The 11,850-nt window shown below is 38.5% G+C and overlaps 1 protein-coding gene across 1 annotated transcript; it reads left to right on the top strand.

Annotated features, from left to right (window-relative positions):
• Positions 1-10,636: 10,636 nt before the first annotated feature.
• Positions 10,637-11,599, top strand: LOC116906767 (olfactory receptor 7C2-like). The gene has a single exon (XM_032909613.1). It carries the CDS (start codon positions 10,637-10,639, stop codon positions 11,597-11,599), a length of 963 nt encoding a protein of 320 aa, XP_032765504.1.
• Positions 11,600-11,850: the final 251 nt, after the last annotated feature.

Genomic DNA, 11,850 nt, shown 5'->3' with positions numbered 1-11,850 from the left:
CACTCGGGGAAAACAAGGAGTATGCAGATACCACAACACCATTGAAGAGCCTGATGGAAAGCAGGTATAAATGGAGCTAGACTTCTCAAAGGGTGAAGCCTGGGACTCAGAAGGGTGCCACGCAGTGAGGAGCATCTGCTTACTCAGTGTTCCATGCAATCAGCCACTATGCCTTTCTCCGTTACTCTTCCTCTCGGCTTCATCTCATCTCATCTACTCCTGCTTCGAGAAAATAATTCAGATAGCTGTCACCTTCCTGATGTAAGTCATTCTCTTAACACTGAATCTTTCACAGCTCTTTCTCAATCATCTGTGTCATTTGTCTGAAGGTACTACGTTTTTTTCTTCATTCTCTATCAAAAATGTCGGTTTCTGGGAAGATGGCTCAGGTGGGAAACACTTGCTGCATAATCATAAGAACCTGATTTCGTACTGGGCAGTAGTGGCATACACCCTTAATCCAAGTACTTGGGAGACAGAGGCAGGCAGATTGCTGAATTCTAGGCCAGCCTAATCCAAAGAGTCAGTTCCAGGACAGCCAAGGCTACACAAAGAAACCCTGTTTCAAAAAAACAAAATTAAACCATGATTTCAGAATTTCAAAACACATGTAAATAGCTGATGCAATAGGATGGTCTACAATTCAGCGTTCTACTCTAATGTGGGAGGTAAAAGCTATAGACTTCCAAGAAGCTTGTAGTCCAGTTCGCCTGCTATATGCAGCAGCAAAACACATACTCTGTCTCAACAAAATGTAAGGCCAAGATTGGTTTGTGTCATAACACACAGGTTCCCACATGTTCCCGTAAAATGTGCACACACATAAAAATTCAAATATTTATTACTTACTTTACATTTCCTTTTATGAATCCTTAACCTTCTCTATTCTTTCCAAAAAAACATTGATATTTCCATGACTTGCAATTAAGATTTTACAGACAAAAATTTATTATCTTTAAAATATTAATCAAATATTAATAAGTGATTTTTAGATTGAAATATCTATGACATATTTTCTCATTTCTATTTTCTTTAGTTTGTCATTCTGACTACTGAATTTACTTCTCTTTTATCCATCAAAAACATTATTCAGAAACCATTTCTATTCACAAAGATTATACATGTCCATGTTTAAGTTTATCATTAATTATATATTCATGCTTTCCTAAAGGAGCTCAAGCCATCAGTCCGTTCTATAGCTAATGTTTGGAATTTGATAATATGGATGTGGAATTGGATTTAGCATCACGCTATCTAACTAGTCATCTGTAAACACTTAGTCATACTTAAATTAAAACTTTCTAAATTATTCATGAAATATGTGAATAGATGTGATAAAAATTATATACCTTACAATTTAACATGAAAGTGAGCATCATGTGATATTGTACAACTCTAGGATTATTTCTTTGAAAAAAAAATAGAGAAGAAAGATAGCAACTCCATTGACATTGTCCATTGACAATGTGCTTAGAATTTCAGACAAATAGAATAACACCTGAAAAAGAAATGATAATGTGTTGTGGGGAATATGTGACTTTTTTCTTAAAAGTCTGTGTGTGTGTGTGTGTGTGTGTGTGTGTATGAGTGTGTCTGTCTATGTGTCTGTCTGTGTGTGTGTCAGTCTGTGTGTCTGTGTGTCTGTCTCTGTGTCTGTCTGTCTCTGTGTCTGTCTGTGTGTCTGTCTGTCTGTGTGTCTGTCTGTCTCTGTGTCTGTCTGTGTGTGTGTGTCTGTCTGTTTATGTGTGTGTGTGTGTGTGTGTGTGTGTGTGTGTGTGTGTGTGTGTCCTCTGTGTGTGTGAGTGTAGAGCCTGTGAAAACCAGAGGAGGGCATTGAATTACCCATTCCTCTGCAATCCATTCTGGAATTATGGCAGTTGTGGGCCTATATACTTAAAGGTAGGAACCAAGCCCACATACTCCATAAGTGTGTACTTTTAACCACTGAGACATCTCTCTATGCTTGATTGTGATGACATTCAACAAAAACTAATGAATTAATAAGAAAGGTCAAAGATAAAGTAATATACTTCATCAAAACAGATTTTATTGTTTTTCTTTTATTTGTTACTAATATTTTATTTTGTTTTATTGCACTACTAGAGATGTATTATGGAGGAATAGCATTCCTAATGATGTCAACCATGATCTATGCTAAGACACTATCAACAAATAATAAATATGATTTTGTATATTAAAAACCTTTAAAAATTTTGCTGAGAAAGATATTGATTTCAAAAGGAGATTGTCTGTTACTTCAACAAGAGTTTAACCCAATAATAACATGGAATTTTTTCAGAATAAACTTAAAATTTGATTAAATCGAATAAATTTAAAGACTTTTTTCAAATAGTCAACAACAAGCATGGGGATGTCAGAGGAAACTTGCAGGAATTTGTTCTCTCCTTCTACTACTCAGGTCTCAATGTTTGATTCAAAGCATCAAGCTTAGTGACAAGTACTTTAACTACTGAGGCATCATACAGGCCCAGATTTTCTAATGGATATTTTATTTCTTTACATTTCATATGTTATAGCCTTTACCGGTTTCCCCTCAGGAAACACCATAACACATCTCCCCTCCCCCAACTTCTATGAGAGTGGTCTCCACCAAAAGACCCACACCCTCCCTCTTTCCTGTCCTGACATTCCCCTACACTGGAGCATCAAGCTTTCACAGGACTAAGGTCCTCTTCGCTCGTTGATCCCTGACAAGGCCATTCCTCTCTTACATATGCTGCTGGAGCTCCATGTGTATGTACTCTTTGGTTGGTGGTTTAGTCCCTGGGAGCTCTAGAGGGTCTGGTTGGTCAGTATTATTGTTCTTATGGGGTTCCACACACATTCAGCTCCTTCAGTACTTTCTCTAACTCCCCCATTGGGGACCCCATTCTCAGTCCATTGGTTGGCTGTAAGCATCCTCCTCTGTATTTGTCAGGCTCAGGCAGAGTCTCTAAGGAGACAGCTATATCAGGCTTCTGTTAGCATGCACTTCTTGGCATCAGCAATAGAATCTGGGTTAGGTGACTGTATATGAGACGGATGCACAGGTGGGGCAGTCTCTAGAAGCCCTTTGTCCACACTTTGTCTCCATATTTCCTCCTTTTGAGTATTTAGTTCCCCCTTCTAAGAAGGACTGAAGCATCCACATTGGTTTTCCTTCTCTTGAGCCTGATGTGGTCTGTAAATTGCATATTGTGTATTCCGAGGTTTGGGGCTATTATCCACTTATGTAAGTGAGTATGTACCATGTGCATACTTTTGGTTTACCTCACTCAGGATGATATTTTCTAGTTCCATTCATTTGCCTAAGATTTTCATGAAGTCATCGTTTTTAGTAGAAGAGTACTAAATGTGAAAATGTACCACATTTTCTATATCCATTCCTCTGTTGAGGGACATCTGGATTGTTTCAAGCTTCTGACTATTACGAATAAATCTGCTATGAACATAGTGGAGCATGTGTCCTTATTATATGTTGGAACATCAATTGAGTATATGCCCAGGAGTGGTATAGCTGGGTCCTCAGGTAGTACAATGTCCAAATATCTGAGGAACCTGCAGCCTGATTTCCAGAGTGGTTTTACCAGTCTGCAATCCCACCTAAAATAGAGGAGTGTTCCTATTTCTCTAGATCCTTGCCAACATCTATTATATCCTGAGTTTTGATCTTAGCCATTCTGACTGGTGTTAAGTGGTATCTCAGGGTTGTTTTTGATTTGCATTTCCCTGGTGAATAAGGATGTCGAACATTTCTTTAGGTGCTTCTCAGTCATTCAGTATTCCTCAGTTGAGAATTCTTTGTACCACATTTTTCTTAGGATTATTGATTCTCTGGAGTCTAACTTGTTGTGTTCTTTGTATATATTAGATAACAACCCTTTATTGTGTGTAAGATTCATAAAGATTTTTCCCACTCTGTTGGTTGCCATTTTCTCCTATTGACAGTGTCCTTTGCCTAAAAGAACCTTTGCAATTTTATGAGGTATCATTTGTTATTTCTTGATCTTAGAGCAAAGATCTGGTTTTATGTGGAGACCCTTGATCCACTTGGACCTGAGCTTTGTTCAGGGTGATAAGAATGGATCGAGTTACATTCTTCTACGTGCTGACCTCCAGAATAACCAGCACCCTTTATTTAAAATGCTATCTTTTTTCCACTGGATGGTTTCAGCTCCTTTGTCAAAGATCAAGTGACCAGAGGTGTGTGGGTTCATTACTGGGTCTTCAGTTCTATTCCATTGATCTACCCGCCTGTCTTTGTGCCAATATCATGCAGATTTTATCATAAGTTCTATAAAACAGCTTGAGTTCAGGGATGGTGATTTCCCCAGAACTTCTTTTATTGTAGAGAATAGTTTTTGCTATGCTGGGTGTTTTTGCTTTTCCAAAGGAATTTGCAAATTGCTCTTTCTAACTGTATGAAGACTGGGGATTGCATTGAATCTGTAGATTGCTTTGGACAAGATGGCCATTTTTACCATATTTATTCTGCCAATCAATGAGCATGGGAGATCTTTCCATCTTCTGAGATCTTCTTTGATTTGTTCTTCAGAGACTTGAAATTCTTGTCATACAAATCTTTCACTTGCTTGGTTAGTCACAGCAAGGTATTTTATATTATTTGTGACTGTTGTGAAGGGTGTCATTTCCTCATGTCTTTCTCAGACTGTTTATTTTTGAGTAGAGGAAGGCTATTGATTTGTTTGAGTTTATTTTATATCTAGCCACTTTGCTGAAGTATTTTTATCAAGTTTAGCAGTTCTCTAATGAAATTTGGGATCATTCAAGTATACTATATCAGCTGCAAATAGACACATTTTGACTTCTTCCTTTCCAATTTGCAACATTTTGACCTGCTTTTGTTGTCTAATTGTTCTGGCTAAGACTTCAAGTACTATATTGAGTAGGTAAGGAGAGAGAAGGCAGCCTTGTTTAGTGCCTGATTTTAGTGGGATTGCTTTAAGTTTCTCTCCATTAGTTTGATGTTGGCTACTGGTTTGCTGTATATTTCTTTTACTGTGTTTAGGTAGAGGCCTTGAACTCCTGATCTTTCCAAGACTTTTAGCATGAAGGGGTGTTGAATTTTGTCAAATTCTTTTCAGCATCTAATGATATGGTCATGTGGTTCTTTCTTTGAGTTTGTTTATATAGTGGATTACTTTGATGGATTACTGTATTTTGAATCACCCCTGCATTCTTGAACTGAAGCCTACTTAATCATGATAGATGATCATTTTGTTGTTGTTCTTAGATTCAGTTTGTGAGAATTTATTGAATATTTTTACATAGATATTCATAAGTAAAATTGGTCTGAAATTTTCTTTGTTGGATCTTTGTGTGGTGTAATGGTGGCTTCAAAGAACTACTTGGGTATTGTCCCTTCTGTTTCTGCTTTGTGGAATGGGTTGAAGAGTATTGGAATTAGGTCTTCTTTGAAGGTCTGATAGTATTTAGTGCAGAAGCACTACACCCATCGAGTCCTGAGCTTTTTTTGGTTGGGATTCTTTTAATGACTGCTTCTATTTCTTTAGATGTTGTGGGACTCTTTAGATGGTTTATTGGATCCTGATTTAACTTTGGTACCAGATACCTGTCTAGAAAATTGTCCATTTTATCCAGATTTTCCAGTTTTGTTGAGTACAGGCTTTTGAAATAGGATCTGGTGATTTTTTTTTAAATTTCTTCAGATTCTGTTGTTATGTCTCCCTTTTCATTTCTGGTTTTGTTAATTTGGATACATTTTCTGTGACTTCTAATTAGTCTGGCTCAGGTTTTGTCTATCTTGCTGATTTTCTCAAAGAACCAGCTCCTGATTTTGTTGATTCCTCGTACAGATCTTTTTGTTTCTATTTGGTTGATTTCAGCCCTGAGTTTGATTATTTTCTGCCATCTACTCCTCTTGGGTGTATTTTCTTCATTTGTTCTAGAACTTTTAGGTGTGCTGTCAAGATGGTAGTGTATGTTTTCTCCAGTTTCTTTTTGGAGGCACTCAGAGCTATGAGTTTTCCTCTTAGCACTGCTTTCATTGTGTCTCATAAGTTTCAATACATTGTGACTTCATTTTCATTAAATTGTAAGAAGTCTTTCATTTCATTCTTTCTTTCTTTCTTGACCAAGTTAACATTGAGTAGAGCATTGTTCAGCTTCCATGTATATGTGGACTTTCTGGGTTTTTGTTGTTATTGAAGATCAGCCTTAGTCCATGGTTATCTGCTAGGATGCAAGGAATTATTTTAATCTTCTTATATTTGTTGAGGCCTGTTTTGTGACCAATTATGTGGTCAGTTTTGGAAGGTACCATGAGGTGCTGAAAATAGCTATATTCTTTTGTTGTAAGATGAAATGCTCTATAGGTATCTTTTAAATCCATTTGGTTCATGACTTCTATTAGCTTCTCTGTGTCTCTATTTAGTTTGTGCTTCCATCTGTCCATTTGATGGGAGTGGGGTGTTGAAATCTCCTACTGTTCTTGCACTATCACAATGTGCGATTTGAGTGTTAGGAAGGTTTCCATTATGAATGTAAGTGCCAATGCATTTGGAGCATAGGTGTTCAAAATTGAGAATTCATTTTAGTGGATTTTTCCTGTGAAGAGTATGAAGTGTCCTAACTTGCCTTTTTTATATAACTTTTGGTTGAAAGTGCATTGTTCATTTATGTCATTTTATTGGGAATCGAGTCCATTGATGTTAAGAGATTTTAAGAAAAAGTGACTGTTACTTCCTCTCATTTTTGTTGGTGGAATTATGTTTGTGTGAGTCTCTTCCTTCAGGTTTGTTGAGAGAAGATTGCTTTCTTGCTTTTCTAGCATGCAGTTTCCCTCCTTGTGTTGGAATTTTTCATCTATTATCATTTGTAGAACTGTGTTTTTGTAAAGATATTGCGTTCATTTGGTTTCGTCATGGAATATCTTGGCTTCTCCATCTATGTTAATTGAGAGTTTTGCTGGATACAGTAGCCTAGGCTGGCATTCGTGTTTTCTTAGAGTCTGTATGACATCTGCCCAGGATCTTCTGGCTTTTAGAATCTCTGGTGAGAAGTCTGGTTTAATCCTGATAGGTCTGCTGTTATATATTACTTGACAACTTTCCCTTACTGCTTTTAATATTTTTGTTTTGTGCATTTGGTGTTTTGAAAGGAAGGAGTTTCTTTTCTGGTCCAGTCTATTTGGAGATCTGTAGACTTCTTGTATATTCATGGGCTTCTCTCTCTTTAGGTTAAAGAAGTCTTCTCCTATAATTGTGTTGAGGATATTTACTGGCTCTGTATGTTGGGAATATTCATTCTCTTCTATACATTTTATCTGTAAGTTTGGTCTTCTCATTCTGTCCTAGATTTCCTGGATATTTTTTGGTAGGAGCCCTTTGCATTTTGCATTTTCTTTGACCATTGTTCCTATATTTTCTCTGATATCTTCTGTCCCTGAGATTCTCTCTTCTGACTCTTGTACTCGGTTGGTGATGCTTGCATTTATGACTCCTGATCTCTTTCCTATGTTTTCTATGTCCAGGGTTGTCTCCCTTTTTTCTTTGTTGTTTCTATTTCCACTTTTAGATCTTGGATGGTTTTGTTCAATTCCCTCACCTGTTTTGTTGTGTTTTCCTGTAATTCTTTAAGGGAATTTTGTGTTTCTTCTTTAAGGGCTTCTATTTGTTTACTTGTATTGTCCTGTATTTCTTTTTTTTTTTTTTTTTAGATTTTATTTTATTGTATATGATTACACTGTAGCTGCCTTCATACACACCAGAAGAGGGCATCAGATCTCATTACAGATGGTTGTGAGCCACCATGTGGTTGCTGGGATTTGAACTCAGGACCTCAGGAAGAGCAGTCGGTGCTCTTAACCACTGAGCCATGTCTCCAGCCCCCTTGTCCTGTATTTCTTAAAGGAGTTATTTATGTCCTTCTTAAAGTTCTCTATCATCAAGAGATGTGAATTTAAATCCAAATCTTGCTTTTCTAGTGTGATGGGGTATCCAGGACTTGCTTTAGTGGGAGAACTGAGTTCTGATGATGCCAAGTATCATTGGTTTCTGTTGCTTATGTTCTTGTGCTTGCCTCTTGCCATCTGGTTACGTCTAGTGTTGCCTGCCCTTGCTGTCTCTGAGTGGAGCCTCTCCCTCCTGTGATCCTGGTTGTATCAGACCTCCTCAGATTCTACTTGTCTCTGTGATTCTGTGATCCTGTGATTCTGGGATCCTGTAATCCTTAGATCTTGGGTGTGTCAGAGCTCCTGGGAATCAAGTTTTCTCAGAGTGTTGTAGAAGTAGGTGAAGAGCCAGAGCCCTGGGTTTGCTCAGGGCACAGTTGCAAGCCAGAAGGAACCATTGCCTCTGCCTGGGCAGGGCTTGGGTTTCTCTGGTTCCTGTGGGGGGTCCCAGTTATGTTTGGTGTTTGGAAAGATGTTGTGGCCTCAGATGTGATCTTGAGTGTGTCAGGGCTCCAGTGCTCCTGGTTGTGTCTGATCTCCTAGGAGTCAAACTTTCTCTGTGATTCTGTGGTCCTGGGCATTTCACAGCACCTGGGAGTCTGACTCCCTCTAGGTGTTGTAGGAGTGGGTACACAGCCGCACCCCAAGGTCTGCTCCCTGTGAAGGTTAAAACTAAAAGGAATCTGGTGTTTCAGAGCACCTAGAAGCCCGGCTTCCTGTGGGTGTTGTAGGAGTGGGTACAGAGTCAGCACCCAAGTTCTGTGCCTGGTACAGGTTTAAAACTGGAGGAACCAGTACCACTGGCCTAGTTTGAATTCCTGCATTTCTGGATACCAGGGATCCCAGTTACTCTGGGTGTTTAGCAGTTGTTGTGCCCTCCTCACCTGTGATCCTGGGTGTGTTAGAGCACCTGGGAGTCAAGCTTCCTCTGGGTGTTGTGGGAGTGGATGCAGAGCCAGTGCATGTGCACATGTATGTGATTATTTATAGTAAGAAGGTGAAAAACAATATGTGAACTTTTAAATTTATTTAATTCTTATTGGGTTTCTTGTTTCTTTTCTATACATGAACTTTTAACAATCACAGATATTACCACAGACTTCAGAAAAGACAAAAATTAAAATTTATCTAAACTCTGCGTGTAATATAGAAAACTTGGATCTCACATAAATGTCTAAAATAAACAGGATTTAACAAATAGCTTACATTTAGAAAACTTTTATGTAATGAGAATCAAAGGACTGAAGAGGTAGTTCAGGATGAAGCAACAATGCCTAGAAGCTTCTTTCCAACACCGACCAAAAAAAAGTGCTCAACAGTAATCATAATGGAAAATTAATTCAAGACCTAGGAACTTTGAATTCTTTATGCTTAGAAGTTATATTTTATAGAACTTGTGTAACAAAAGCTGCAATATAAAGAAAATCTAAATAATGATTAAATGAGAAGTGGACATCAATAGTTGTAACCAAGCGCACACTAGAACCAGAATATGTATCATGGACAAATTGCAAGCACACAGAAAGCACCACAATAAAACAAAGACATTCAGTGATTTACAAATCAGAATAGACTCAGGGAGTTCCCATTCACACATTCATTAGACAGAACCGAACAAAGTTGCCATCAGGAATGCTGATGAGATATGTTTGGGTAGGGACACCAGAGCTGTGATTACGTATGTAAGTGGATATTAGAATCCCTTAGGAAGGTTTGTAAAACACAGATCAGACACTGGCCCCACAAAATACATGGGACTCAGTTGGTATGAATGGCTTCCAGATGACAATTTCTAGCAAGTAGAGTGATGCCGCAGTTGCTGCTCCAGAGAACATCACAGAGGACAATCGATCTACAGACAACAGTTTTAGATGACAATGTTAACAATAAATTGCCAACCACAGATTAAAGGATTACCCACAATAAATGACTACCTGAGTGCTCCTGGATACTTTGTTAAATTTTGATTTTAAATTTTTGTTATATATATTTTAAAGATGTTTAGTTATTTTTAATTGTGCATGTTTTTGGCTCTGTGTGTGTGTGTGTGTGTGTGTGTGTGTGTGTTTGTGTTTACACATGATTCATGAGTACAGGTCCTGACTGAAACCAGAAGAGGTCATCAGATCTCCTAGAACTGGAGTTACAGGTGGTTTTGAGCTGTTTTACATGGGTACTGTGTTCTAAGTCCAGATCCTTGGCAAAAGGAGTACAAACCCTTAACTGCTAAGCCATCTACTCAGTCCCTAAATGTATTTATTTATTCTCCGTGTATGCATGCACACACATATCATGGCACATGTATAGAAGTGAAAAAAACAACATGAAGAAGTTGGGTCTCTCAAAATCCAGTCATAAGTGTTGGCAGAAAGGGCCTTTTCATACTGAGTCATCTTACCAGCATAATACTTTGGGTTTTGTGGAGGTCTTTTTCTTTTGTTCTGTTTTTGCTTGGAGTGTTTTGAGACAAACTTTACTTAGCTCTGGTTGTTGTAGAACTGTCTGTGTAAAACAGAATGTAAATTCAAACTCAATAACATCTGCCAGCCTCTACCTTCCAAGTGCTGGGATTAAAGACATGTGCCACAATACCTCGTTAATACCTCAGGTTGTAATAAAATATATTAGCATTATTTGGCAGAACCCACCTGAGATGAATTTGTGCTGTGTTTTTCTCTCCTTTTGGATGATCCCAGCAGTCCTATGGAAAGAGAAAACCAAACAGGAGACCGAAAGTTTCTCCTCCTGGGATTCACAGAAGACTCTGACCTACAGTCATTCTTCTTTGGGTTGCTTCTCTCCATGTACCTGGTCAGCATCACAGGCAACTTACTCATCGTCTTGGCCATCGTATCAGACCACCACCTACACACGCCTATGTACTTCTTCCTCTCCAACTTGTCCATAGCTGACATTGGCTTCACCTCCACCACCATACCAAAGGCCTTGCAGAATATCCACACACAAAGCAAACTCATCTCTTTCACAGGCTGTATCACACAGATATTTTTTTTCATTGTGTTTGGATGCCTGGACAATTTACTCCTAACAGCGATGGCGTATGACCGCTTTATGGCCATCTGCCATCCCCTGCACTATGTGGTCATCATGAATTCTTGTTTCTGTGTAATGCTGGCCCTGGGATCATGGATAGTTAGTGTCATGAGTTCCCTGCCCGAGACCTTAACTGTGTTAAGGCTATCCTTCTGTACGAATATGGAAATTCCACACTTTTTCTGTGATCTTCCTGAAGTCCTGAAGCTTGCCTGTTCTGATACCCTTGTTAATAACATTGTGATATATTCTTTAACTATAGTCATAGCTGGTTTCCCATTCTCTGGGATTCTATTATCATATTCTCGGATTTTCTCCTCCATCTTAAGAATTCCTTCAGCTGGAGGCAAGTACAAAGCCTTTTCAACCTGTGGGTCTCACCTCTTGGTAGTCTTCTTGTTCTACAGCAATGGTCTTGGGGTCTACCTTAGCTCCGCAGCCACATCATCTTCTAGAATGAGTCTAGTTGCCTCATTGATGTACACCATGGTCACTCCCATGCTGAACCCCTTCATCTACAGCCTGAGGAACAAGGACATGCAGAAGGCCTTGGGAAAACTCCTCAGGAAAATCATGCTTCTTGGTGAAGGGAGCTTAGCAGGATTCCCATAAGAAGAAATCCCATGAAATTAGAAAACATACACCCCATCATCTAATGTAATAGCTACATTTTTCTAAAAATAAGGTTTGTGCTGTTTTTATTTATTCTCTGAGAAGTTCATGCATACACACAAATATGATTATATATGAAAGATCTCAGAGTTTAAAAGAGACTCTGGGATGAATCATTAGAGTTAATAGTTTATTAGAAGAGTTACTAACACTGTGGATAGACAGGCAAGAGAAAAACAGCATGACTCTGA

This window comes from Rattus rattus, chromosome 1 (genome assembly GCF_011064425.1).
Source record: "Rattus rattus isolate New Zealand chromosome 1, Rrattus_CSIRO_v1, whole genome shotgun sequence".
NCBI lineage: Eukaryota > Metazoa > Chordata > Mammalia > Rodentia > Muridae > Rattus > Rattus rattus.
This window is presented reverse-complemented; position numbering and strand designations above follow the sequence as displayed.

Excerpts from the sequence above, each read along its gene's own strand:
- LOC116906767 (XM_032909613.1), top strand. The coding sequence starts at position 10,637 with ATGGAAAGAGAAAACCAAACAGGAGACCGAAAGTTTCTCCTCCTGGGA.